Source organism: Natator depressus, chromosome 14 (assembly GCF_965152275.1).
Source record: "Natator depressus isolate rNatDep1 chromosome 14, rNatDep2.hap1, whole genome shotgun sequence".
Lineage (NCBI taxonomy): Eukaryota > Metazoa > Chordata > Testudines > Cheloniidae > Natator > Natator depressus.
In genome coordinates this window covers 35946957-35974949 of record NC_134247.1, presented here as the reverse complement: position 1 = coordinate 35974949, position 27993 = coordinate 35946957, and the positions used below count along the sequence as shown (strand labels likewise).

Sequence of the window (27993 nt, the reverse complement as noted above, 5' to 3'; positions counted from 1 at the left end):
GAGTGAAGTTCTGGAACAGCCTTCCAAGGGAAGCAGTAGGGGCAAAAGATATATCTGGCTTCAAGACAAAGCTTGATAAGTTTATGGAGGAGAGGATATGATGGGCTAGCCTAATTTTGGCAATTAACTGATCTTCGACTATTATTGGTAGATATGCCCAATGGCCTATAATGGGATGTTAGATGGGGTGGGATCTGAGTTAGTACAGAGAATTCTTTCCTGGGTGTCTGGCTGGTGACAGACACGTTTGCCCACATGTTTAGGGTTTAGCTGATCGCCATATTTGGGGTCAGGAAGGAATTTTCCCCCAGGGTAGATTGGAAGAGGCCCTGGAGGTTTTTCGCCTTCCTCTGCAGCGTGGGGCATGGGTCACTTGCTGGAGGATTCTCTGCACCTTGAAGTCTTTAAACCACGATTTGAGGACTTCAATAGCTCAGACATCAGTTAGGGGTTTGTTACAGGAGTTGGGGGTGAGATTCTGTGGCCTGCGTTGTGCAGGGGGTCAAACTAGATGATCATAATGGTCCCTTCTGACCATAAAATGTATCATCCAATTACAGGATTGGAGCCTTAGGCTTTGTCTACACTAGAAAAGGTCTGCTAACATAACTGTCCTGGCAGACCCTCCTAGTGTAAACACAGCTTATACTGGCATGGTGCTTTTGCTTGCTACACCAGTAGAATTGTTCTAGCCTAGACAAGGCCTAAGCTACATCTGCACTTTGAGAGTAGACATACTCAGAGAGAGCCATTTATGCATGCCTACTCTGTACAGAAGGATTGGTGACAGTGGGCGGGTGATAGCTGTTTCTTCTGCACCACCCCTTCCAGGGACCTCACTGAGGCTTCTCTGAAGGTCAAAGGGTCAGGCTCCTGAAAAGGACATGGAAACCAAGACCTTGTTATCGTAATGTCTATTTCTTAGAGAGGCATTTCATCAATAAACTTCCAAGAGCTTTACAATATTTCATCTACCTATTTTCACCACACTGCTGTGAGGCAGGGCTGTGCTATTATCTCCACTTTCCGATGGGGAACCGAGACACAGAAAAGCTAAGTGACTTGCCCAAGGGCACTCAGAAAGCCCATGGCAGAACAAAGACTCCCTGACCTCTTTTCCTTCACAGGCCAGCACCACAACCACCTGCACAGCCTCTTGCTCCACTGAAGAGAGGGGTTATGGGGAAAGGTATAAGTACAGCAGTGAGGCATGGATTTTGTTTTTTTGGCTGGCGGAGCAACACTCCTTTAAGTTTTAGATACAGACCAGGCTATAGTTTCTGTTTCCTTTTTGAGACCAGAAAATTCCCCAAACAGAGGATGATGGGGCCATTGAGCTGCATTTCCGGGCTCTTTAAGGCCTCAGTTCAGGAAGGTACTTAATACTTCTGGGGGAATTCTTTGCCAAAAAATTAAAAATTCTGCATGTTTTATTTGTCAAAATAATGCAGTATAATCACACTGGTTTCAATAATATAGGTAATTTATTTCAACTACAATACAATTTATAGAGAATGGGAGTAGGAAGCATTGGAGGAAATCACCAAACCCCTTTGTCTAATAGTAATGTAGCTAGGTTTGATCCTTTACTTCTAGTTATTAGTCAACAAATACATAAAGTCATATGCTCAGTGTTACATCATAGGCAACTGAAAAGCAAGTGAGCACTGGTGAATCAGACTCAATTTATATTGACTACTGACCAACTCCAGAAAGGTCAGTAGCAAACAGTTCTTGGAGCACATTCTGATGGGAAATTTTTTCACTCCAAAAATTTAGACCAGTTCTAATCACTAAAGCAGCATAAGCATTTATAAGGCCGTACTGTCCTTTACACCACTCTGGCAAAGTAAAGGAGCCTTAAAATGTTTACACCTGTTTTATACTCCTGCGGCAATTCACAAAGACAATGGGAACAATTCACTAAGCAGGCAGGCTGCTACATTCTTTCTGCCTGTGGAGACAGAGCCTGCCCCATGCCTACCTCCTCAGAAACACCCCAAAGCCCTGCCCTTGCACATTGAGCATACTGCAACAGTGAGTGAGTGAGTGTGTGTCTGTGTCTCACACACACAGCTCAGTGCCCCCCTCCTCCCAGCGGTGATTTACGTCTCTACCAGCTGCTCCTGGTGCCCGAACCGCACTGTCTGCACTGCTGGGGAGGGGCATGTGACCACTCTTGCTACCCTTTGCTTCCCCATCAGAAGTCATTTTTCTGTGGGGAAGCAAAGAAATCTGCAGGAGACATGAATTCTGCAGCAGTGATGCAGAATTCCCCCAGGAGTATACTTAAATGCATGCATAGCACCGTTACAATCAAGAGTACTCATGTGTTCCCAATCAGGCAGGTGCTTCAGTCTCTTGCTGAATGGGAGCCTGAGGCCTACAGCTCCCATCATACACCAAGGGCAGAAGACTACAGCTCCCATCATGCATCAGGGTAGGGGGAAAGACGAGAACATCTAACTCCAGCGTGGATAAATGCTGTAACTCCCATGATGCCCCTGTGAGAGCCAAGGTGCCCTTCGGCCGTGAGCTGGAGACAAGAAAACCCGTCAGGCCCTGCGCGCAGGACTCCATTTCCCGTTAAGCACCGGGCCACACTCTCGCTATCGGCCGGAGAGTGTCCACGGCGCATGCGCGCCCCTTCCGAGCTTGTGGAGTTGGTGGTGTGACGCCATCTTGTCACGGTCTCAGCCAGCGCTGTGTAAGCGCTGGGGGAGGAGGGGTCTGTCTCTTAAAGGGGACACGGCCCCAGGGTGGGCCCTCCCCTCCTCGGGGTAAGCTCAAGGAAAGGGGTGAAGGGCTCGGGGGTACGGAGCGGGACCCGGTGCTGCCCCAACGCCCATATCCCGCGCTGTGCCCCGACGGGCCCACTTTAAGGTACCACGGCGGAAAAAACGCAAGAGGCAGTTGGGGAGGGGGGAAGATGAGCGCGCGCCCCCACCTCTCGCCACACAACGGCCGCTCCTGCCGCGCGCCTCGCTCTAGTTGGCCAGAGGCGTCCGGCGGGAAGCGCGGCTTGACGGAAGGGGAGGGTGATCCGAGCCGTGGGGATAGAGGAGAGGGCCCTGGTGGAAGAGGGCAGGAGCAGGGCTCTGACGGGGCAGAGGCGGGGTTGAGGGAAAGGGGCGGGGCTATGGTGGTGGGGACGGGGTGGTGGGTGGAGCTGAGGCGGGGCTCTGTTGGGGGGAACGGGGGTGGGTCTGAGAAGGGGAGGGGCGGGGCTGATGAATACTGGAGGGACTATGGTGATGGGTGGGGTTGAGGAAAAGGGGATGGGCTGTAATGGGTGGGTCGAAGGAATAGGGGTGGGGCGGTGGGCGGAGCTGAGGAGGGGCTTTGATGGGAGGGACCGGGCAGCGCTGAGGGGCTATGGAGGGGGGAGGGCAGCCAGTGTGGGGTGGCAGCTCTAGGGCTGTATGGTTCCTGGGCAGCCCAGGGCCGAGGTGGCTCACTGCCCCCTGTATCTGTCTCAGTGTGCCTGGTGCAGGATGGGTGTGGGGCCTGGCCCTGGGTTTGTTCAGGGAATGTTACTGGGGCAGGCTGGAGTGGGGCATTGGGTACCACTGTCCCCCATGTGGTGAGAAGGGCAGGGCACAGTGGGTCCTAGGGATGCATTGCGGGGAGCAGCAAGTCAAGGGCACTGAAAAAGGAACAAATAGATCGATTTACTCCTTTGGTGGGAAAGGGGTTGGGTATTATTGATGAAACTGATTACTTTTAGACAAACTAATACAGCAGGAGAGGGAAGAGGCCTTTGAGAATGTCTCTGGGAGGCTTGTCCCCCACACCCCTTATCCCCCTGGACCCTAACGATGTGATAGTCCCTTTTCCTTCCCACCCTCAGACCCTTTTCTTCTTGGGATATTCCCCTTGCCTTTTCCTGACTTACCCATCTCACCCCCCACACTATTTCTTTTGGTGGGTACGGTCTTTACTAGTTGAGTTCTCAAATGCTTTCCTCACCCCCAGTAATGCCCTAGTTGGGCTCACTGTCCCCTGTATCTGTCTCAGTGTGCCTCCCACTGCACCACAGACAGGATCTCCGCCCCACTCCCTCTGTGCAGCCCCAAGGGGTTTGCAGCTCACTCCCTAGTCTCTTTCTCCCCACTCCCAGGTGGGCAGCGTCCTTGGTGGGAGGATGGAGCAGAGGCGGCAGGGCCGCCAGCAGGCCTCTGAGTGCATCCGCAAACAGAAGCGCAAGGAGCTGGATGCCCGGCGCAGCAAGTGCCGCATCCGCATCGGGGGCCACCTGGAGCAGTGGTGCCGGCTCAAGGAGCAGCTGGGATTCTCCCTGCACTCCCAGCTGGCCAAGTACCTGATCGACCGGTGAGGAGTGAGAGGGAGGGATGAGAGTACTGGTCCCACAGCAGGGGCCAGGATGTGGGAGATAGGTCCTATGGGAGGAGAAGGAAGTGGAGGGGGGGCTCTGTAGAATGGACATAGGAGACCCTTGATTTCTTTCACAGTCCACCTCCCACACACCTTCCCCTAACAGGGCCCACCCTCCTCACAGCCCCAATTTCCCCACAGAGCCCCTTGTGCATCCCTCCCAGATCCTCACAGGTTCCTGCTGTCCCAGTCATGCCCCCACCAATTACCCTGACAAGCTCCAATATGTCCTTTCCCCCAATTTCCCCCATTGCACCCTAACTGGCGTCTGACCTTGATGCCTGTCCCGTGTGGTGGTTGAGATTTTGGGGTGGGCTGATGGAGGTCATGGAGCAGGTTCCCTTTTGTCTTCTGGGTGGATGGGCTCAGCCAGGGGGTGCAGGATCTGTGTTTTCAGGGTTCCCTCCCTGCCCCTCACTGTTCACTCAATATCTCACCTTCTGTCCCCACCTCTCTCTGCTGCAGGTACACTTCACAGGGCTGCGTCCTGAGTGCAGGTAGGCACCTCTCCTGCCCAAATGGGGTCTCTGTGACTCTGCACGCACTTCTTCTTATGGGGAGGGGTATGCAGCTTTGAGTGTCCTTCTAAAAAGGGAGGTGCAGTGGGGGAATCCCCCCTTTAGTGACAGTCATGTCAGGGAGAAGGATTACATGGTGGGGGTAGACTGTGCTTCAGCCCCAGTGGTGCTGGGTTATATGACTGGGCATGATGGGGAGATCACCTTGTGTTTGGGGCACTAACTCTCTATACCCCCTTGTGGCTCAAGTCTATGGTTTAGCAGTAGCACCTAGTGGCTCAAGTCTGGGTTGGCAGCGGGGGAACCTAGGCCCACCGCTCCACTTGGTTTTGACCCTGGGGCTGGTAATTCAAGGGTATCACTAAGTCTGCTCCCTAGGTTTCTTCCTCCAGTGCCCCCTGCCTCTCCAGAGGCCCAATGGGGGCCTGGTTATTGACTTGCAACACGTACTCAACTGCAAGGGGTCCGGAGATTCCTCACCCTCACTCTGCTGTCTCTCTGATGGTGGCCTGCAGCTCCGTATTGAGGTCTTCTTCAGGCAGTATGGAACTCCAGCTGTATCCCTGTAGGAGCTACCAGGGAAGGTCTGCTCCCTTGCACTGACCACCCAGGCTGAGCTGTGCAGTGCCCTTTCAAGCTCCATGTGCATTGTGAGCACACCCAGCAGATGAAGCTGGGTGGAGCCTCCAGGGCCCACAGATGGTCCTTAACCCTCTGTTCCCCAGTGTAGGGTTTGTACATCCCATCACAGGGGGTTAGAGTTAATTAGGGGGGTGGTGCTGTGGCCCCCTGTCATGGAGTTCAGAGTACAATCCAGACCAGTAAGAGGTTGTGTCCCACTTGCCCTGCAACCCTGGGTGTCGTACAGTGCTTTGCAGCATAGATGCCGACTCCGTGGGAGCTCTGGGGCTGGAGCACCCATGGGGAAAAAATTAGTGGGTGCTCTGCACCCACCGGCAGCCAAGCTCCCCTCCCCGCCCCACCTCCACCTCCACCTCCACATCCTCCCCCTCCCCTGAGCATACCTGCATCCCTGCTCCACCTACCTCCTAGAACTTGCTGCCACAAAACAGCTGTTTTGCAGCGTAACATGCTCTAGGAGGGAGGGGGAGGAGGCGGGGCCAGGGCAGGGATTTGGGGAAGGGGTTGGAATGGGGGTGGGGCAGGGGTGGAGTCGGGGCGAGGCCGGGGGCAGAGTGGGGTTGGGCGCCTATGCTTTGCAGTGCACAGCCTGGGATGCTCACAGCCACCCTACAAGCATGCCCTGTAGTGGAAAAAGGGACCCGCTCCGGCCCCTGGTTTGGAGCAGGTGCCCCATCCTTCCTTATGGCATATGAGTGCAGCATGACCACTAGCTCCGTTTGCTTCTGATCAGCTGCTGAAAGACCTCACTGTGCATACAGCTCTTTTGATTGCTTCTTGGTGAGCTCAGCATCTGCTTCTTTTCTCCTACTGCCTTTTCTGCTTGTGACTCATCTTTATGCTTTCCTTTGTTCTATTTCCTTCCCTGAAATAAACAGAAAATAATAAAACAGTATCCTTTCTTTGACTTTCCCCAGCCTTTTCACGTGAAAAATACTTAAAACTATTCTACTAGTGCTTGGAGAGCAAACCTCAGTTAAAATAGCAAGCTGTGTATAAATCTTATTTCGACTACTCCACTGTCAAAGCGTTGGGTGTGCTCCAGACCAGTAAGGGGTTGTGTCACCGCTTGTCCTGCAACCCTGGGTCCTGTACAGTGCTTTGCTGCTGTAGCCCACAGCCTGGGATGCTCACAGCCAGCCTACAAGTATGCAGGTTACACCCTGAGTGTCTGTGTGCTAGACAAGCTGGGTTCAGCAGCTCTGACCCCAGCAGCAAGTCTACAGCCCTACTCTGTCTTCCACCAGTCTTGGTTACAACCAGCAAGTTGAGCCCAACACTCTCCCAGTCCTGAATTTTCCCGAAACTATGTGCTCTGCAATGTCCAGCCCTCTCCTGGACAGTTCAGAGAAATAATGGTCAGCTTGTTCCTTTAAAGAGACAAAAGTACATCACAGTTTATTAACCAGGCTAAATACACTCTTCCCTGCAAACAGCACTGAGTTGGTTTATAATAAAAATCAAACAAGTTTATTAGCAGGACATAGGTTAAGTGATGCCAAGTGAAAGGAATAAAGTTAGAAAGGGAAATAAGCAAATAAAAGTGAAAACATGGATTGAAAAGTCTAAAACTGAATCTAGCGAGGTACAGGCTTTGTTCAAAATGTTTTTTCTCACCAAGCTTCCTTCTTCAAAGCCGTGGTTCACTTTCCCTCAGTCAGGACCTTCCACAGAAGTGCAAGATATTGGCTTTCCTTGTCTCCCTAGGTGAAAGATCTTTGCCTAAGCAGGTTTCTCGCTTATACTCAGTTTCCAGAGACTTCAACCCCTCCCTTGGTTGAAGGGCCCATCTTTCTCAGCTTGTAAGAGTTCTGTTCCCTTGTGTCTGTCTAGTGATGGGATGCCAGGCATGGCTTCTCTCTTTGATTATATCTTCCAAAGTTCAATGACTTTGTGTCAAGAGGCAGAGTGACCTCATAGTGTTCTTTCCATCCTGTGGACTTCCCATCCCCCTGCTGATTTCTATGTAAATAGGGCTTCCATTGTTTTTGGTCACAGCTTGCTTAATTTCACTCAAAACAGGTAGACAGCTACCTTAGCTCCTGTCTGGGTGGGGACCTGTTTCTCCCTGTTTGACCATAGACTTTAAAGCATGATATCATTAAGTATCCATATTTTTTCATATTGGGTTTATACATACATTTCACAATGATATTACCAATTTACCAGTGTGTTACTAGCTTTCAGAAAAGACCTCACTCTATGCACTTTTAACAGATTTAATAATTTTAATAAGAAGATGTTGAAGTAAAAAGAAAACGGTACACAGTTTAAGCATAGAAGTTTCTGGTTATCAGGGAATAAGGTACAGATTATGAAGGGGCGCAAAATTCGGTTTAGGAACGGGTGGCATAAGGAATACATAATCTGCAATCTCCCCGATCTGGGGTAAAAGTTTAACGGGTCAAAGTACAGACATTGAGATATGGGGGTATGTTGTTCATATAATGGCTATGTTCAGGTGTGGAGTATAATGAGTGGATACGATGATGAGGATGGATTTACCCTCATTTGGTAGGATTTAATGTTCAGTGAGTTTATGGTTCCAGTTCATATGGTCTAATGGAAAAAGTCTCTCAGTCCCTTTCCCATAGTTGATGCATGATGTCGTACTGGCTCACACCTCCTGGTACTGTCGGTAATATTGTATACAATCAGTTGATTCAATTGCTTATCACTTGAGGTTCAAACACCCCCAACCCCACCTTTATAGATCAGTGAACTTGGCAATATATTTTTTGAAAAGTAAAACCTAGACCAAGCTTCTCTCTCCTGCTTGGGCATAGACCCCATGCTGTCTCTTCCCCCACTTGTTGGCTTGATAGCTTTGGGTATTTGATATGTAAATGGACCTTCATTGTCTCTCATTGACAGCCTGGCTGCTGTTCAGAGAAGCAAACAATTCCTTTGTCTAGGGCAGACCTATTTACAACCCCCCCGACATGTCTCATTTAAACATACTTTAGTCACAGTTCTAGTCTATATCCATAACTCTTAATGCACATCGCGTCCATACATCACACAAGAATATTGGTGATCAGTGAGTTATTAGTTTTCAAATGATACCTCATAAGGCATATGTTGTACAAAGATTATTCCAATAGTGTGCAGTGTATGAATACAGGGGTGCTTAGAGTCACACGACCAGGAAGTTGGGTTATGGGGGAGGAGGGGTTGGTGCTGTGGCTCCCTTAGGGGTAGGATTATATGGAGAGGTTGGGGTAAATGTTGGGATGGTGCAGTGTCCCCCGTGGGTTCTTGGGTTATAGGCAGGGATATGGTGCTAGGGGCACCCTGTGGTTTACATGTGGTTTCCCTCTCTCTCCCCCAGGGCAGGGTGGCTCAGATCCCAGCGCCCTCCCCACGGATGCACTGCAGCGCCTGGTCGTCCTGTCTCATGTTCACAGCCAGGAGTGCAGCTTTATCCCCAATGTGAAGACCCCCTCACCAGGCGACAAGGGAGCCCCAGGAAGTCTAGTGTGGGAGTGCATGGCTGGACACACCTTCTCCTGGGGCCCCCCTGCATCGGAGGAGCAGCCACCGGGAGGTAGCTCGCAGCCCGGCAAAGCCACTTCCCAGTGCAAGGAAAGAGGAGCCAGCTCAGGGCCCAGCCCACCACCTTCCCCAGTTACCAGCCGCAGGCGCTCGCTCCGCAGGGCAGCGCTTGCCCAGGACTCCTCTGGGAAGGTGGTTAAGGTGGAGCCCAACCCCCTTGGGAACAGTGCAGTGGTGGAGAGAATGGCAGCTCCATCATCCACCAGCAGCATGGACCACAGTGGAGAGCTAGGAGAAGGGAGCACTGACACAGGTGAGGGAGTGAGCAGGACCCCCCCTGTTCCCGGATCCCCATGCAAGCATGTGGTGGCACAATGGATGCAGCTGACCAGTCTTCCCTTTCCCATGGCCCCACAACCTTCTCCTCCTGTCCAACCAAAACTGGGATTCCTCTTCCCTCTCTCCACTGGTCCTTGATTTCTTTTGCCCCATTGACTCCAAACCCCCATGGCACTCCCAGCCAGGCTAGCTGGCTCCCCCCGTACATTGGAAGTACAAGTTCAGATAGCCCTTCCTCAACCCCACACCACCCCCTCCCTATCTGAAAGTGATCAGCTGGACCCTGTTAAGCAAACAAGCAACCCATGAGTCTTAGCTCCATCCATAGTGATGATAGGGATCCTGTAATAATAACCACCCTCCTCTAAACTAGTCCCTATCCCCCTACATTTGCCCCCACCCCTGGACAGTGCAGGAGGCTGACACCAGACCCTGACCATCAGTCAACAGATTCAGGCCCCTTCGAGTCAAGAGGAGAAATGAGTTAAAGAGGCAGGGACCCACCTTGCCAGACCCCAACACCCAAATGTTCCCATCATTGGCATCCCAGGCCCCATCACACTACAGCTTCAGGACTAACCATTTACCCTAAAACCAGGCTGAAGCCTTGGACGGTTCAGAGATTTAAGTCAGTTACAGGGACAAGGGTGGGTCACTGAGTCCTGGGGCCCTGTTCCAGGAATGTGGGTAGGTCTCCTTTTTGTTACGTCTTTTAACTGTGTTGTAACCGACCAGGTCACTGGCTTGAAGTGAGAATGTGGCCTTAGTAAAAGCACCCAGCGTGTCCCTGCTCTTCATGGGGAGAGAGGCAGGTCTTTTTAGTGACGAGGGCCCAAGTTCCATGGAGAACTTTTCAGATCCACATCTGTCCTGGGAGTGAATTGGGAGCCAGGGCAGGCATCCTATGCTATTCACGCTGCTGACCTAGTGGGCAGGTGTATCCTGCCTTCTGTGAAGCTTTCAAATGTAGTCGTCCAGCTTGCAGGTCCCGAGGGGAGGGTTGGCTGTGGGTGTCCCCCAGCTGTGGAGAAACAAGGGCAGATGTCCAGCCAAGCACATCTGAGGTGCTGGAACACACAAACTGCCAGAACAGATAAGACCAGGGTCCATCTAGCTCTTTATTCCTCAGTGACCAGTATCAGGTGCTTCATAGGAGGGGCAAGAAACCCTCTATTGGACAATTATAGAACAACTTGTTTATAGTTTCTTCCTAGCCCCCTTTCTGTGGCCTGTTAGTGGTTGGTTTATACCCTGAATGAGGATTTAGTTCCCTTCCTTGGGGCCTTCTCACTCTGCGTTGCTCTCTCCTCCCAAACCCTCCCTGCACCCTCTCTCCCACAGCTGCACCTTCCTTCCCCGTCCCTTCTCTGCAGATCTCAGCTTCATGGTTCCATCTCACCCTTCAACTGACTGCACCTAGTTTCTCTCCCCACAGCTCCCCTGGCAGAGGCAGAGGCTGGTATGGAAGGGATAGAGCCGGAGAGGTGAGTGATGGTGGCTCTTCTCCTCATCATCTGTCCCTGGTGCTCACCTGTCCCCTGCGCGTATGCTCCCGGGACTAGAGAGGAGCTGTCCTGTATCCCCAGCAGTGCAATGACCCAGAGTCCCTCCCGTCTGACAACATCCGGTATGAAGTTAACTGCTGAGTTCTCAAGCCAGTTCCCAGTGGGACAGTCTTGCCCCATCCCTGTTATTACGCATCAGCCCTGTTGTGAACAGCTTCAGCAGAGAGACCAGTGACTGACAGGGACATGTAGACAGGATGGCCATCAGGCTGTGAGGAGAGATGGTGGGATCAGGACCCACAGAGCCCTCAGAGATTTCCCCCTCAGAGCCATGGCTCAGGGAGATGCGCTTCCGTCTAACCTCCTCTCTTGACATCTGATTCTTGCAGTGCACCAGGATTGGAGGATAAACCAGAGGAGGTGCCTGACCCCAAAGAGGAAGAGGACGAGGATGAAGACTTCACCGAAGAAGATGACCTCACTTACACTGACGACCTGCGCGATAAGAATTACCACCCCTCGTTGGACAGGTAAGGGATGCTAGAGCTGGGCTGGGAGGGAGCTGACTGCACTGCTCTCTGAAGGGCTGCCAGGCTGGACCGAAGTCTTGCACTTTACGAAGAGTCTGTGTATGTTTGTTCTGACGTAATTCCACAGCCCTGGTCTTTTGTCCCTTCACCTTCCGTGGCCCTTTCGTACATTAACAATTAACCCAGGAACTCACAGGGCGCATACAGAACAAGGTGTCTCTCTCTCCGTAGCTTTTCCTGGATCCCTGCCCTTTCCCACCTGCTCCCTGCTTTGTGGTTGCCAACACTTTGCTGGTATAATTGAGGCTTCACTCTGATTTCACAGGCAGCTGTGGTACACCGGGATGCTCCTAAACACCACTGCTGAGAGCATATGCTCCTAATTCTCAGTTGTGTGAGTGAGATCAGAATCCGGCCCTGGAATTGTAAATTCCCCAGGGCAGGGACCTTGTTTTCATTACTGGTAAGAGGAGGGGAAGGGATTTGCCCACTGCAATGTCAGAGGGTAGATGGCCCTTTGAAGGCTCAGGGGCCCAGCCCAGCTCTGACAGGCTCCACAATGGGGAATGAGGCAGCTCAGGTTCACCCGAGGGTACTGGGAGGCAGTTAATTAGGCAGGGAAGCACCTGGACATGATAAAAAAAAATTAAGGACCTCAGTTAGAAGGGGAGTTCCCTAGAGGAAAGGCAGCTGCTAGAAAGCTGCCCTCTAGCAGGCTGGTGAACTGCTAACACTCCAAAGAAAGAGAAGCAGGGCAAGCCTACAGGCAGGAGGTAGCAGAAAGGGGCTGACAAAGACTGTTCTGGCTGATCCAAATGGGCCCCGAGCTGAACCCGGTGAGTTGGGTTGGCCTGGGCTCCCCTGCATACTCCAGCCAGGGACTTATGGAGAAGAAGGTTCTAAACGCAGGAGACCTAGGGCTGAGTAACGCCTACTAGAGCCATGGAACTTCTGACTCCCCTTCACCCTGAAGGGGCCAGAGACTGCTGAGGATCTGGCCAGGAAAAGTCAGGTTGTAACAAGGACTTGACAAACACAGAGTTGGGTGTGATAGCATCAGGGGGTGGAGCCAAGTTGGTGTAGCTCCTCACCTTGCCACAAGGGGGATCTGATCGATAAAGGCCCCTGATTTCACCCACACAGTGAGTCAGTTTCAGAGCTAGGAACAGAACCCAGGTGTTCTGCCACCCAGTCTTGTACCTTAACCACAATCCCATCCTTCCTCCCAAGCTTCCTTGTGACTTTGTCCTGATATTGGAAACGAGAGACCCATTTATTAAACATACTCTGTAGAGGGAAGGCTGCTCTGACAAATCTAACCCTGACTGTTGTGTGACTAAACTCTCAGCTCTAACCTGACGTGAACGTGGAATAATACATTGATTCCTTTAGCACTGGCGTGGAGGAGATGCTTTTAGTCTATGTGCCTCTCCCTGAGTGGCATTGGGTTGCTTTCCCTCTGTTTCCCATGTCTAGCTTCACCTGCCAATAGAGAGCCCCCTCTCACAGGTTGTAACTGTAACCAGTTCCTATGTCCATCTCATCCATCCAGTGACTCCGAGCTTAAAAGAGAACAAAGCCAGAACAAGAGCCGCAAGAGACCCGTGAAGGGTGCGCAGCTGCCTACCGAGGCGAGTCCAGCCAACGGCAGCCCCTCTGAGGAGAAGGCGGTGCAATCCAGGTGAGGGGGAAGACAGGCAGAGGGCCAATCCAGGTGAAGAGGGAGAGCCTGAGCACATAGGGAGAGGAGAAAGGAAGGCGAGAAGTGGGTGAGTGAGAAGGAAGGGGTTGAGATCAGTTTGTCTATCTCAGCTCGATCATCCAAATGGCTCTGGGCCCATCTGAGAAGCGACTGCATTTCCCAACCCCAGAGTTTTCGAATGCCGGCTAACCTAAAGGCCCGAGGGCGTGTGTGGGGCTGTCCTGTGCTCTGTAATTGCAGACCCCTGTCAATAGCAGCCAGACCAAACTGCAGCCAATTCCCAGTGCAGAGCTGTCTTCCACACCATGCTGGGTGTCTCAGGCCTGGTCTACACTTAAAATGTAGATCAACATGGGTACATCACTCAGAGGTGTGAAACTTGTCTCACCCCTAAGCGCCATAGCTATGCCGGCTTAGCCCCTCATTAGGTGCAGCTAAGTGGATGGACGAATGCTTCTGTGTACCTAGCCAGTGCTGCTCACGGAGGATGCTTAGCCACTGTGATGGGAGCCATGTGAGGACCTGAGCAAAGCCCGTTGACATTAATAGAGATTCTTTCCATTGACTTCAATGGTAATAGAGCCAGTAATGAAACTAGGGGACAGCGAGGGGGACGAGTGTACTAGTGTCTGGGTAGAGAGAGAGAATATAGTAGGGCTGAAGTTTGCCCACGTCACAGCTCCATTCAATGCAGGTGGAACTGTCATGGAACCAGTTGCAGCTCCCTGATCCTGCACCGTCTGCCCTCTGCATAACTTAGAGAAGCTCCTCAACTGCTCTAACTCATACCACTGGCATAAGATCCCTAACATCAATGGAGGATTGATATATCAGAGCTCCCCCCACAGCACCAGAGAGTGCAAGGAGGGTTCCACAGGAGCCGTCCCTCCCTGGAGAGAGTTCCACTGACACAAAGGGATTTCTCCTCTGGCCATGTGGGGCCAGAACATGGCCTCTGTGTTGCCCAAGTGGTACAAAGTGGCCATAGTGTACTGCACTATCCTGCTCACCAGGGAAGAGGCGAATGGCTAAATAGGGCTTCAGTGTGTAAGTAGTTACTCCTGGGGGAATTTTGCACCAAAATATTTAAAATTCTGTGCACAGTATTTTAAAATTCTGCATATTTTATTTGTCAAAGTAATACAATATAATCGTGCCAGTTTCAATTATTTTGGTAATTTATTTCAAATACCCGTAAGCAAGTACATCTGTAACAATACAGATAACAACAACAAAAAGATTCAGGAAATGTTTTTTGACAAATAGATTCTTTACCGGGCATATTAATACAGAACTTTGATCATAATTCATTTAAACTACAATACAGAAATGTATTTCCCACACCGTTGAGAAGCAGTACAAAGGCTTGGGGATTTCAGGGGTAATGAAGGAGCTGAGGGAGAGGGAAGTAATTGCTGGGAAGGAGCCTGGAAGTGAATCTGGAGGGTTGCTGGATGTGGGTGGGAGAAGTATGGAACAGGTTTTTTTGCGGGGTGGGGAATTGTTGGGGAACCTTCCCCATGCCTCTCCGATTCAGTCAGGCATATCTGCTGCCTCTGTCTCCATGTGTCCCTGCATCCCCACTCCCCATTCAGCCATGCATTTCTGCATATGTCCCCATGTGGCCCTTCACCCTTCCTCCCCCCGTCTCCATGTGGCCCTGCACCCCCACTCCTATTCGGCCCTGGGCTCAAAGTTGTCACCCCACTAGCTCCTTTGCTCCCACCCCAGTCTGTCCCCCTCCACTATCCATCCAGAACGTCAGTCTGTGTGACCCGCCTCACCAACACCATATGCCCCGCTCTGCCCCCCTCCATATCCCGTGCCTCCTCACCTGGCAGGGCACTGTGAGGAAGGCAGCCTCTGTCTTCTCCCTCTCCATGGCTGGTTGCTCTGACCCGTGAGTTAGCTGCCTTCTCTTCTGGCATCACATCAGCCCCTAGTGCGTGAAAAGTGTAATTGCAGTTTCCTTTCACCTCCCCATCAGAATCAATTATTCTACAGGGGGAAAAAATATCTCCGGGAGGCATTAATTCTGCACTTGCGCAGTGGCTCAGAATTCCCCCAGGAGTAAACTAATGCTGTAGTTTTCATAAGGTTCCATCACAGAATGATAATAAATATTCAGCAGTGTAGTGTCTGGTTCTCTGCACTGAAGCTGCTAGTGTGAATCTGTAATACTTTTATGCAGAAAATGATGTATGCATTAGCGTATTGTTTCTTAGATTATAAGGCCAGAAGGGACCATTGTGATCATCTAGTCTGACCTCTTGCATAATGATGGCCACTGGACTTCCCTGAATTAATTCTTGTGTTCACTAGAGCAGATCTTTTAGAAAAACATCCAATCTTGATTTAAAGATTGCCACTGATGGAGAATCCACCACAACTCTTGGGAAGTTGTTCCAAGGATTAATTACCCTCATTGTTAAAAATGTGCCTTATTAATAATCTGTATTTGTCTAGCTTCAATTTCCAGCTTTTGGATCTTGTTGGATCTTGTTATACCTTTGTCTGTTAGATTGAAGAGCCCTCTGTTATTACATTTCGAGATAAATGATGCTGAAAATTTGCTCATTGCTGAGAAGATGTGTTGGTTTCAGTACTATGATGTTGATAGTTGAGTTAATCTCTGAAGATCCAAGGAAGCCAAGTTAAGATTGGGTGGGTGTTGGAAACTGCTTGGGGTGACTGAGCCTAATGCAACCTTCATTGAAGTGAGAGGAATGACTTGCAATAAATCACTGCGAGTTGGGTCAGGTCCTTAGTGAATGATTAGGCTCCAAGTCACCAAAGTATTTAAAAGTCAATACTGCCGATCTCAAGCGTACAGAAGTAATGAGTAACATCTCAAAAATCATGAATATCTGATTTGAGTGGTTTGGGGTTTTTTTTTATTTTTCTAATAATAAATTATAGGTTCTTTAAATTTCTCTTCTGGTTTCTGAGCCTTTAAGTCACCCTCAGGACACATTTTCAATGAGTTTTTTTTTCCAAGCGTGTGGGCTAGAAACTTCCATTTTATCTAAATAAACGCCGGTGGTCACTTGACTCTGGGAGCTGGGGCTTTAAGAAAAACACCAAATATCACAAGACTCTCAGTAAAATCACAAAGGCTGACAATGGTGCCTGTGCTTACACACATGGATAGTCCCATAGAAGTCAATGGGCCTACTTATATGCCTAAAAAGAAGCATATGCTTAAGTCTCTTCTTGAACTGCGGCCTTACATAACACCAGGGAATTAATTATAGACCCTAACTCTTTCTTTCCAGACTTTCTAATGTTTTTATTACATAGGGAGGTGTAAAAGCATTTCCTTTGGAATTAGCTGAATTAAGTGTGAACAGTCTTCAATCCTCAACTATCTCTTCACGATTATATGTTTTTGTGGGAGTTATGGGAGAAAGAAGCCCCAAAATATAAACCCAAACAGATACCAAGTAAGTATTAACATGCACAGTAAAGGATCTTCTGCCTTTTTCATTTCTAGATGTTTTTGTGACTTCAGTTCTATACTGAAAGTCTATTAATGTCTGTTTTACAGGGGCTGTGAAACTAAGTAACAGTTTGCTACCCGTAGAGAACAAGTGCTTGAGGCATTAATCGAAACACAGCAGACAATAATGGTAAATTATATATTTAATTTGCGCTGCCCCTTCCTCTCCCTGCAGCATTTTAATTTTACCATTAGAGGTACACCATCTACTCAAAAATCATGCTTGTGTCTGAAAACTTTCAAAATCACTGGAAATAAAAAGATTATTTCCCTCTAAATCTTTCTTTTTCCTTCAGTGTCTTTACTTTGTGCATTTGAGAGCACTCTGTTAATCATCTTTTAGGGCCAGATTTTCAAAGGTGTGTAAGTGCTTAGTGGGATTTCAAACATGCCTAACTAAGTAGGATAGATATCAGACTCCCACTGAAATCAAATGTAGAGCACCTGAACTTTTCACGCATTTTAAAGATTGACTGAACTTGTTTGTGGTATCCCTTTAAGGTTTAAAGGAAGTAATGGTTTTGATCAAATAAGTTACACATTGATGTGTGGTTTTTGCTGTAGCCATTATGATACCAGTAGCTAGGGACATGGAGACAGAAAAAAAAATCAGAGGAGCAAGAGAAAGCGCATCAAGAGCATGTCGCATACTGGAGTGTGTGTTCCTTCGCAGATGACTCTCATCTCCTTCTGTAAGTACCGTCATCCCAATCTGAAGACAATACCTGTATGTAATATGCAGTATTGCAAAGCGTTGAGCAGCCTCAACTTGCACTTGCAAAGTAAGCTGCATAGCCTGCATCTTACATAGTGAACATGGCAGATCGTCCGTGATTTTTAACATCTGTTTTCTTCACCAAAATGACAATTTTGCTATTTTCTAACTTCTTTCTCTTTTCAGGACATTCCATCATAGACCAACAACAACAAAAGCGAAGTGGCTGCAAGATTTACCTTGGAAGGTGGATAATGCAGACAGAACATTTTAAATTAGATCAAACTTGTGACAGGGTCGGGCCAGATGGCTACAGGATAGTAATAAAAGGCAGATATATCAGCCCCAGGTTAAGTAGGTCCCTTTTCCCTGGGTAAGGTAACAGGGAAGGTTGCAGAACAATTAGGAACCTTCTGGGGACAATTGAGACAGACTGGCTGATTGGACTAGATTCGTAGATACTAAGGTCAGAAGGGACCATTATGATCATCTAGTCTGACCTCGTGCACAATGCAGGCCACAGAATCTCACCCACCCACTCCTGCAGCCAATCAAGAAGCTGCTAGAATCAATTAAGGCAGGCTAATCAGGGCACCTGGGTTTTTAAAAGGAGCTCACTTCAGTTTGTGGTGTGCGTGTGAGGAGCTGGGAGCAAGAGGCACTAGGAGCTGAGAGTGAGAACGCGGACTGTTGGAGGACTGAGGAGTACAAGCATTATCAGACACTAGGAGGAAGGTCCTATGGTGAGGTTAAAGAAGGTGCTGGGAGGAGGCCATGGGGAAGTAGCCCAGGGAGTTTTAGCTGTCGCACAGCTGTCCCAGGAGGCACTCTAGACAGCTGCATTCCACAGGGCCCTGGGCTGGAACCCGGAGTAGAGCGTGGGCCTCCAAACCTCCAAACTCCAGGTCAGACACAGAAGGAGTTGACCTGGACTGTGGATTCACGAAAACGCCCAAACCGAGGGCTGCCGTGAAGCTCCAAGGCGAACAAATCCGCCAATAAGCGCAATACCCACCAAAGTAGAGGAGGAACTTTGTCACAGTATATGTGACCAAACTTTCTCTGTGTTTAAAAATATTAGATTAATGGGATTACGACTGTATCCTTTTCTCTTAACTGTATTTTTTTGCAATACAGTGTGTTTAAAGACTTTTTATTGTTGGTAAATAATAACATTTAATCACGTTTGTAACATAGGATCATTGTATTTACTTGTAGTTATTTTCTGCGGTGAGGAGTAGGTATTTAAGATAACTGTCAAACAGTACAGAAATAAAATCATTTTCCGTCGTATTTAATGTCCAGAGTGGATTTTTCTAAAGGTTTTTAGTGCTTTTTATTTTTATCGTGCAAACGATGGATTTATTCAAGAGCAGCTTGGTTCTACTGACCTAGTCAAGTTTTATTATCATTTCATTATTATTTGTATTACCGTAGTGCCTAGGAACCCTAGGATGACTGCATTCAGGGAGTGTCCTACCAAATACATCCACACTGCATTGTAGGTCTTAAATTTTCTGTTTACATCTCTATTACAAGCCATCAGAGCTTTAAAATTGTAGAGTGATGCTTTCTCCTTCGGTCTTATTGTTTTGTCCATCTTGTTACTTTAATAAAAAACTGGGAAATATGATACCAAAAAAGCCATTAGATTATGCCAAATGTTCATCAGGGGCTCGGGAGCTTGTGAGTCCTCTTGAAAAACTGACCACTAAGGCCTAATTTTCAGAAGCACTGAGCACTTGAGATTCTAGTTGAAAGTCAGGGGAGCAAGCTGTTCTCATCTCCTCTGGAAATCCATGACCATGAGTGCGCAGAAGTCAGGCAAATGTTAAAGGCTGCACATGTAACCTCAACTCTGCCCTCTTGTGCAATAATGTTCCAATGTAGTCTATTAACTGTATGAACACATGCTATTTCTAAATATAGCATTGTACTTTCTTTTTCCTTGCCATGTTAGACACACACATAGGATCTTGCGATGTGTAATAGTTTTTGTATGCCAAAAAAACTGAGGTTACTTATATAGAAATATGCTATCACAGAGACCCAGTGATGGTAACATTGTGCAAGTTGTCCTCTGCTTGCTCACTATCTGGTGAGTCTTGGAGCCTCTCACAGGGCAGGAAGGCACTGAGCTCAGCTGTATCTAGCACGCCTGCAGTATATTTAGGCTTGGAAAGATTAGATTGTTATTGTTCAATGTCAATAAACATCCAATTCATCATACATACACGCAAACCAACAAAAAAAAATCCATTGAAAATTTACAGAAAGGCAAAATACAAAAAATGCTCCCTGAGAACATTTTAGAGGTTGATTTAAAGCAATTTATATATTGTGGCATGATGTTGACTGTCTGTTTTTATAGTTACAGTAGAACCTCAAAGTTATGAACACCAGAGTTACAAACTGACCAGTCACCTCATTTGGAACCGAAAGTACACAATCAGGCTACAGTAGAGACACCCCCCCCCTCCCAAAAAAAATAAAAAGGGAAATACAGTACAGTACTGTGTTAAATATAAACTGTTAAAAAAATAAATGGAAAGCAAAATTTTTCTTCTGCATAGTAAAGTTTCAAAGGTGCATTAAGTCAATGTTCTCTTGTAAACTTTTGAGAGAACCATAACGTTTTGTTCAGAGTTACGAACCATTTCAGAGTTAGGTACAACCTCCGTTCCCGAGGTGTTCGTAACTTTGAGGTTCTACTGTGTAAACCTTTAACTTTTGAACCCTAGTGACTCCAGCAGCCTGGGGGGTGAGCTGGACAGAGCCCTGTATCCTTTCGGCAGGGCTACCCTTTATCAGAAAGATGGGGGTGTGTACCCAGCCTACAACTAAAGCCTAGCAGTCTGTGGAAACACCCAGGCCCCGACCCTCAAAGAAGTTTAGGTGCCTATTTCCCATTGATTTCAATGAGACTTAGGCATTTCAAGATCTTTGAGGATCTGAGCACTGGCCTCTACACCAACCTGACCTTCAAGACATGAAATTTGTAGTGCTGGGCCAAACTGGAGCTCTTCCCGGTGTCTGGCAGGCATCGCAGTGTCCATATGGGTGTCAGTGAGACTTGGAGGTCCAGGAAGGTGCCAGAGCAATCTTAGGGTGACCACCCTGAATTCTCCTTCCTGTAGGAGGAGGCTGGTAGCTGGAGATCCCTGCCCCAGAGAAGGCCAGGCAGCCTTCGTCTCCTATGCCTTCTCGCAATGAGGGGAAGAGACAGATGTTCATGGTGGAAATGGGGAAGGGTGTACAGAAAAGGAAAACACAGGCCAGGGGAGAGGGAGACTACATGGGGAGAAAAGAGGAGGAGAGACACACCCCCTTTGGGAGCACCCAATCAGTTTGTTTCTTCTTTTGCAGCCGCAAGAAGCGGGGACAGCCGAGCAACAAGGATGTGGCCCAGATCGGCCCCAAGAGAATCAGGTAGGAAGCTGGCCTGGAACCCTGGCCATGACTCTGCTGGCTGCCCTGCCCTAGAGCCCTTATAGTAGCAGAGCTGGGCTGCAGACCAGTCCCTTGTATCCCTGCTCCCCACGGCTGGACTCCCCATTCCACTGAACAGCAGGTGGTACCTCCTGCAAAGGGGAGTAGTTGGGCAGGGGTGGGATCTCCTGCTCTGTCTGGATTGGCCTCTTGGTGGGGGTTGCAGCGCCATTCCAGTTGGACTTAGAGGTGAGGAAAAGCCCCATTAGCCCCAGAGCCACACACCAGGGACTGCTTCCCACAGCCCATTACCTAACATACTTTTCAATGGCCCCAGTGATGTGCAGTCCTCTTGCCACTTGGTCTCCTGTCCATTCCCCCTTGCAACCACCCCTCTCTGTCCCTGCATAGGCTCACAGCCAGTGATACTCCCTGGCGTTTCTCACATCCCCACTGCACCCATTGGTTGGCGTCTTCCACAGGGTATGCAACCCACCCCTTAGCGCCCCCAACCCACACACCGTCCCCGTTGCTAGTGGTGTGTTTTGTCCAATCTGTCCACCACTCCACCCCCAATACTTTGCACAGCTGACCGAGAGACCAGAGCAGATGGGCACAGATGGGAAAAAAGAGTTTGGAAAGGAGCTGGAGAGCCGGTGCGGCAGGGAGATGAAGGGGGCTTTATCCAGACATCACAAGCTGCAGAGGAGAGGTGACGAAGGCAGCTGGTGAGCAGGGAAAGATCCAGGGAGGTGGCTGCAGAGGACACGGCTCTTGCCCCTGCAGCGGGGAGAAGAGAGGACGAGGGAGGGTTTGAGAACCGAGGGGCTGCTGAACTGCATCCTGGCTCCATCAATAACCTGCAAGATCCTCACCCCCTCCTCTCTGCAGGAAGGCAACCAAGCGTGAGATGCTCCTGTGCGACTTCGAGGGCTGCGGCAAGATCTTCTCCAACCGCCAGTACCTGAACGTGAGTGACACGGTGACCTGTGGGGAGGGGCACCTGACCCACCCCCAGCACCGCCTGGTCCCTGTTGGGATACGTGGCCTAAAACCATTATGGTATCAGCCCAGCTGCGGGCTTGACAATCAGTTCAGTGTGACCCACCGGTGAACGTATGTTACGGGTCCCTCTCTGTGCCTGATCCACAGAGAATAGGAGTCTGCGATGGTCTTACCACAGTTCAATCTGCAGCTACTTATGCTTTTAATTCTGGACATCCCCGTTTCAGTCCCCAGCCCAAATGGGAGCTGTCACATATGCCCCGGTCGCTCCCATCTGACTGGCTGTTCAGTGAAACGAGTCCGTGTGTCCTCAGTTCCCAGCAGGACAAGATTCTATATCAGGGCTAAGGCCGCAACCCAGAGCCGATCGGCATCCATGGTGAGATTTTCACTGATCGCAGTTGACTCTGGAACGTGATCCAGTCGGCCTCCTTTGCTGCAGCCTCCACAGAAAGGCTGGGGGCTGAATGGGTCATAGAGTTATGGCTTCCCTCTGCTGTCCCACAGAGAGAGCTGAGTGGCACCAGGGAGACCCCCTGTATTGGGGTTGCTGGTCCAGCCCCAAAATCAAATCAAACATTCCCTCTGACTCCCAGTTCTGTGGTAGGGCGCTCAGTTAGGTACGAACCAGGGAGGATGAACTGTGGGGTCTCTGGGCAGCAGCTGACCCTACCCTCTGCTTCCCCCCAACCCCCAAACGGCAGCACCACAAGAAATACCAGCATGTGCACCAGAAGACCTTCACCTGCTCTGAGCCCAGCTGCGGCAAGTCCTTCAACTTCAAGAAACACCTGAAGGAGCACGAGAAGCTGCACAGCGGTCAGTGTGCCTGAGCACAGGGGCTAAAGCCTCAAAGCACCTGCCTTCTGCTACAGTGCTGGGCTCCCCCTCACCTCAGCATGCACACAGCTCTCTCAAGGCCCCTCAATCCAGATCCTGGGCTCCTATGCACACACACACACCCCTGCCAGTACCCCTCAATCTAGCCCCACAGCTCCCCTTCAGTCCCAGCCCTGGGCTCCTACACAATCATCTGCCAAATGCCCCTCAATTCCAGCCCCACAATCACAAAGGTCTGCCAATGCATTTCAATCCCAACCCACAGGCTCCCTGGTATTCCAGCCTTGGGTTGGGCCCCCTCCCCCTTTTTAACCTTTGCCGATACCCCTCCAGTCCTGATCCACAGCCCCCACTACTATTCTAGCCCTGGGATTCCCTCCCACCCAGCCCTAGCTCTGCAGGGGCCTCTCTGTCATGCCCTGCAAACAGCACTGTTATTCTAGCCCCAGGAGCCACACCCAGTGCTGCTAATAATGCATCTCAGTCTGGACCCACAGAATCTTCTGCTGTCTGGTCCTGAGCTCCCCCTACACACACAATTCTGCCACTGCTCCTCAATCCCAACCTGCAGGTCCCACTGTCATTCCAGCCCTGGACTCACTACCAATATTTGCTCTGGCAACCCCTTGCTTTTTGCCCTTTGGACTACTGCCCTTCTCTCGTCCCTACCTTTGCTTCCACCTGGGTAAAATGCCCTGCCCTACATCCTGCTGCCCAGTGCAACCAGTAACCCACTCTTCTCCCCGCTGCAGACAAACGGGATTACATCTGTGAGTACTGTGCCCGCCCCTTCCGCACCAGCAGCAACTTGATCATCCACAGACGCATCCACACGGGGGAGAAACCCATACAGTAAGTAGCAAACCCAACTGGCTTGCTCTGTGACTTGGGGTCTGTTCCTCTGTGCTGAGCTCTCTCTGTCCCTAAGAATTGCAGCATTGAGAATCCAAAGGTGGAAATGTCTGATTAGGTGCCATCGATCCAGTTCTGGAGGATACAGTCCCTAGGGCTGTCCGGGCCCTCTTCCTAACTACACCCCAGACGAGGCCTCTCCCCCTCACCCCCTTGATGTCTACACCCATTAGAAACTTATAGACCACAGGTCCCCAAAGTCCCCAAGCTGCGGCACCACTCCTCCCCGGGCTCTGGGGAGGACATGTCAGGTCGCGGACAGAGGTACGTGCAGGGCACGATCCTCAAAAGTTTGGGGAGTAATGAATTAGCCTGTTGAACTCATTGCCACAGGAAGTTGCTGAGGCCAAAGATTTAGTGAGATTCCAAAAAGGGATTGGATATTTATGTGGAAACAAGAATATTGAGAATAACCATAATGAACAATAGCAATTTTGGAAGGGAGATTAAACGTCCTGCTTCAGGTTTTAAGCCAGTTCTCCAGCCATTAGAGCCCGGGACTAGACCTAACGTGCAGGCCAGATTAGCCCATAATTCCTGTGTTCCTGTCTCTTCTGTGCATCTGATTCCCTGCCCGGCTTTCTCCACACTCTCCTCTTGATCCCCTTCCCTACCCGCAGGTGTGAGATCTGTGGCTTCACCTGCCGTCAGAAGGCCTCCCTCAACTGGCACATGAAGAAACATGACGCCGACTCCTTCTACCTTTTCTCCTGCGACATCTGTGGCAAGAAGTTTGAGAAGAAGGACAACGTCACCGCACACAAAAGCAAGAGCCATCCCGAGGTGGCTGCCGGCCCGGCCCAGCCTACGCCGGAAATGCCAGCACCTAGCAACAGGGACACGCCATCCCTGCTCCCCAGCCTCACTGAGGAGACACCAACCAAGGACCACTCGGATGTGCTGTGCCCACTTGCCACAGAGCAGCTGGAGATCCCTGCACCGAGCCTTTGCAAAACGGAGAAGGCGGAAGGGCCGGTGTCCCCCATCGCAGCATCCGCCGAGTAACGGGCCACGCCGAGCGGGATCCAGGTCTGACCAGCGCTTGGGGGCTGAACCACGGGGGATGTTGGCAGAGATGATCCCGGCAGAGATGATCCCAGCAGGATCCTGCCTTCCAGCTGGACTCTGCTGAGAGTGGGACATAAAGCGCTTAGCAGAGGGGTGGGGATAATGACTGAACCATGGTGGGGGACTGCAGCAGAAGATCTGAAATCCTGCCCAGGTACTGAGAGTATGAGGACAGGGAGGCAAAGGCAGCCCTGCGCAGCCTCCCCACACCACAGTCAGTAGAGTGCAGACTTTCCGTGGGCCAAGAGGACTGACACCAGCACTTCTCTGGAGCAAGGGGGCTCTGAAGAGAGATGCTGAGGTTCGCCCTCCCCAGGAACAGGCCTCGGCTTTGCTACTCTCGGCTTCAGGGCTTTGGACAAATCCTCAATAAAGAATTATTTTGTGTAATGCCTGGGGTGGGGAGAGCATCTTCTCTGATGAGGCTGCTGGTTCTGCCAGCCTGGGCAGGGCAGGGGTGAGGGTAGGTGAGCCTGTCTTCATCCCAATGGCCACAGCTCCTGCTGCTGTTTCCCTGCCATTCTCCTGTGAAATTACCCCACCCCCGGTTGGTGCAGCTCCTCTGAGTAGAGGTTCAGCAGCCACCCCCCGTCCAGCTGCAGAAAAGCCTGCCAGTGTTCTGGTCTTTGTATTAGAGCAGAACCTTGGTATCCTAATGGAGACTGTGAGCCCATTGTGCTGAGAGCTGCAGGCATGCACTGTGAGAAAGTCTCTACTCTGAAGAGCTCCCAGTGTAAATAGACCAAACAGACAAAGGGCAGGAGACAGTAAGGATTCTGATCCCCTCTTTTTACATGGGAGACCGAATCACAGACAGATTAAGGACCAGATCTTCAAGGGTACTTAGACTCCTAAAGTCTGTGGGTTTCAATGGGAGTTAGGTGCCTATCTGGGCCTAAGGGTAAGATTTTCAGTAACACCTTGGTCCGGCTGAACATCAATGTCTCCTAAGTCACTTAAACCCAGATCCTCAAAGGTATTTAGGCTCCTAGCGTCCACTGAAAGCGTGAGAGTTAGGAGCCTAAATACCTCTGAGGTCTGAGTCTTAGGCATGTTTGAAAACTTTACCCCAGGGGACTTGCTCAAAGATTGCTTATTAGGAAAGGGTTAGATAAGAAGACAGAAAATATCATATTGCCTGTCTATAAATCCATGGTTTGCCCACATCTTGAATACTGCATGCAGATGTGGTCGTCCCCTCTCAAAAAAGATATATTGGAACTGGAAAAGGTACAGAAAAGAGCAACAAAAATGATTGGGGTATGGAACCGCTTCCGTATGAGGAGAGATTAATAAAACTGGGACTTTTCAGCTTGGAAAAGAAACGACTAAGAGGGAACGTGATAGAGGTCTGTAAAATCATGATGGGTGTGGAGAAAGTAAATAAGGAAGTGTTCGTTACTTCTCATAACACAAAAACTAGGGGTCACCCAATGAAATTAATGGACAGCAGGTTTAAAACAAAAGGAAGTATTTCTTCACACAATGCACAGTCAACCTCTGGAACTCTTTGCCAGAGGATGTTGTGAAGGCCAAGACTATCACAGGGCTCAAAAAAGAACTAGATAAGTTCATAGAAGATAAGTCCTGCCAATGGCTATTAGCTAGGATGGGCAAGGATGGTGTCCCTAGCCTCTGTTTGCCAGAAGCTGGGAATGGGTGACAGGGGATGGATCACTTGGTGATTGCCCGTTCAGTTTATTTTCTCTGAAGCACCTGGTATTGGCCACTGTCGGAAGACAGGATACTGGGATAGATGGACCTTTGGTCAGACCCAGTATGGCTGTTCTTATGTTCTTATATTCAGAGAGTCTGTGACTGAGCCAGGAATTGAAACCAGGTCTCACCGCTTGCCTTCTGTTAACCATAATGCCCTTTTGTTTTCTTCTTGGATCTGCTTCACTTATGTCACGGGAGAAGATTTTAAGTGATGGAGACCCAGCTCCTCCAAGGTGTTTAGGTGCCTAACTCCCAATGGGATAACTACCTTACATATTAAGCAGGTTTTCGTTATGTGGAATCAGCAAAAGCTCTGACCCCACTTCTCAAGAAAATACCAGTCCCTGGAGATGTGAGCCAGAGGGAAGGGAGGATTTTCCCAGCAAACGAAGCTTGAAAGTTGAAGATCTGACCTCAGTGTCTGCGTTGTAAAATGTCACCTCCCCTCAGTCGTAGTCTAGATGCACCCTAATCTCCCCGGGGTTCTCATTCAAGGCCAGAGGGGTGTGCCGGGAGCTGAGAGCCCACTACTGCCCTCGGTACAGCCCCACTGTCCAGATCCCTCCTCTGGCTTGAAACTGAACTTCCCATTCCCTCTCACCGTTTTCCTGGCCACCCCTATGGCCCAGCTGTCCCAATCACCTACCTCCACCTCCTGGTAGTGACTCCCCTTGGAGCCGAGAACACACGTATGAATCAAACCTCTTGGGGATATCAGGCAGGCTCTGCCATGCGTTTCCTCGGTGCATGGTCTTCTAGACCTTGGAGAGGACGAGCTTGGGGTGGGCTGTCTGTGGACAGAGTCACTTCTCCCCGAGAGGGAGCCATACATTTGCACTCAGGGCCTGTTCATGTCATGGAGAGGAAACCATTCCTCAGTGAGGGCTGGTCTACACTAGAAAGTTAGGTTGACTTACGTACGTTGCTCAGGGGTGTGAAAAATTCACCTTGAGAAACAAAGTTAAGTTCACCTAAGCCCTGGCATAGACAGAAGAATTCCTTCACAGAAGAACCTCTTCTGTCGCTGTACTTGGTGTCTACACTACTGCGTTGCAGCTGTGTCTCTGTAGCATTTCTAGTGTAAACATACCCTGAGTCTTCTGCAGGATGCTCCTGCCTGAAGTCAATGGGGTTTATGCCAGCAGAACTGGGTCTGTGCTTACCTGTCTTAGGGCTTATACAGCCCTCACATTGGACGCCTGACAATCATCTGTGGATTTTATACCTGCATGCACCCTATGAAGTAAGGACAGATTGGTAACTGAGACACGGGGTGGTAATAATGGTTATGGATAGGATTTTGTCACAGTAAAATTATGCCTAATTTGCAGCACAGTCATGGTGAAAAATAGATCATTTCGAGCCATGGCAACAAAAATTTTTGTAATAAAGGCTGATTGTGAACATAAATGTGCATTTATGAACAGTAAAATGTTTCTGCTAAACAAGCAGGGCTTGCCTATGGAAACATTTACATGTGCCTGCCGTGGGCCTTGCTGCAGCTTATTAAGAGTTCGTTAATGCACTTTGATCTAGTCCTCTTTGACCCTGGAGCAGATCAAAGTGCATTAACGAACTGTTATAGTTCATTTTTTTAACGAGGCTTAATACAATTCTCTCTTTGTTTTTTTACCATTTTGACCAATAATATCAATGTTTATTTTTAAGCAATTTTTTTTC

General features: G+C 49.7%; 1 protein-coding gene and 1 long non-coding RNA gene across 2 annotated transcripts; both read left to right on the top strand.

Annotated features, from left to right (window-relative positions):
- Positions 1 to 2866: 2866 nt before the first annotated feature.
- On the top strand, positions 2867 to 27937 carry ZNF692 (zinc finger protein 692). Its single transcript, XM_074971663.1, has 12 exons — positions 2867 to 2883; positions 4121 to 4332; positions 4861 to 4892; positions 8887 to 9363; positions 10825 to 10873; positions 11284 to 11424; positions 12977 to 13105; positions 20707 to 20769; positions 21661 to 21739; positions 22479 to 22593; positions 23367 to 23466; positions 24147 to 27937. Exons 2-12 carry the CDS (start codon positions 4145 to 4147, stop codon positions 24529 to 24531), a joined length of 1758 nt encoding a protein of 585 aa, XP_074827764.1. The 5' UTR covers positions 2867 to 2883; positions 4121 to 4144; the 3' UTR covers positions 24532 to 27937.
- Positions 16188 to 18637, top strand: LOC141998767 (uncharacterized). The gene is made up of 3 exons (XR_012641913.1): positions 16188 to 16569; positions 16674 to 16755; positions 17190 to 18637. It is a non-coding gene; the product is annotated as an uncharacterized LOC141998767 (long non-coding RNA).
- Positions 27938 to 27993: the final 56 nt, after the last annotated feature.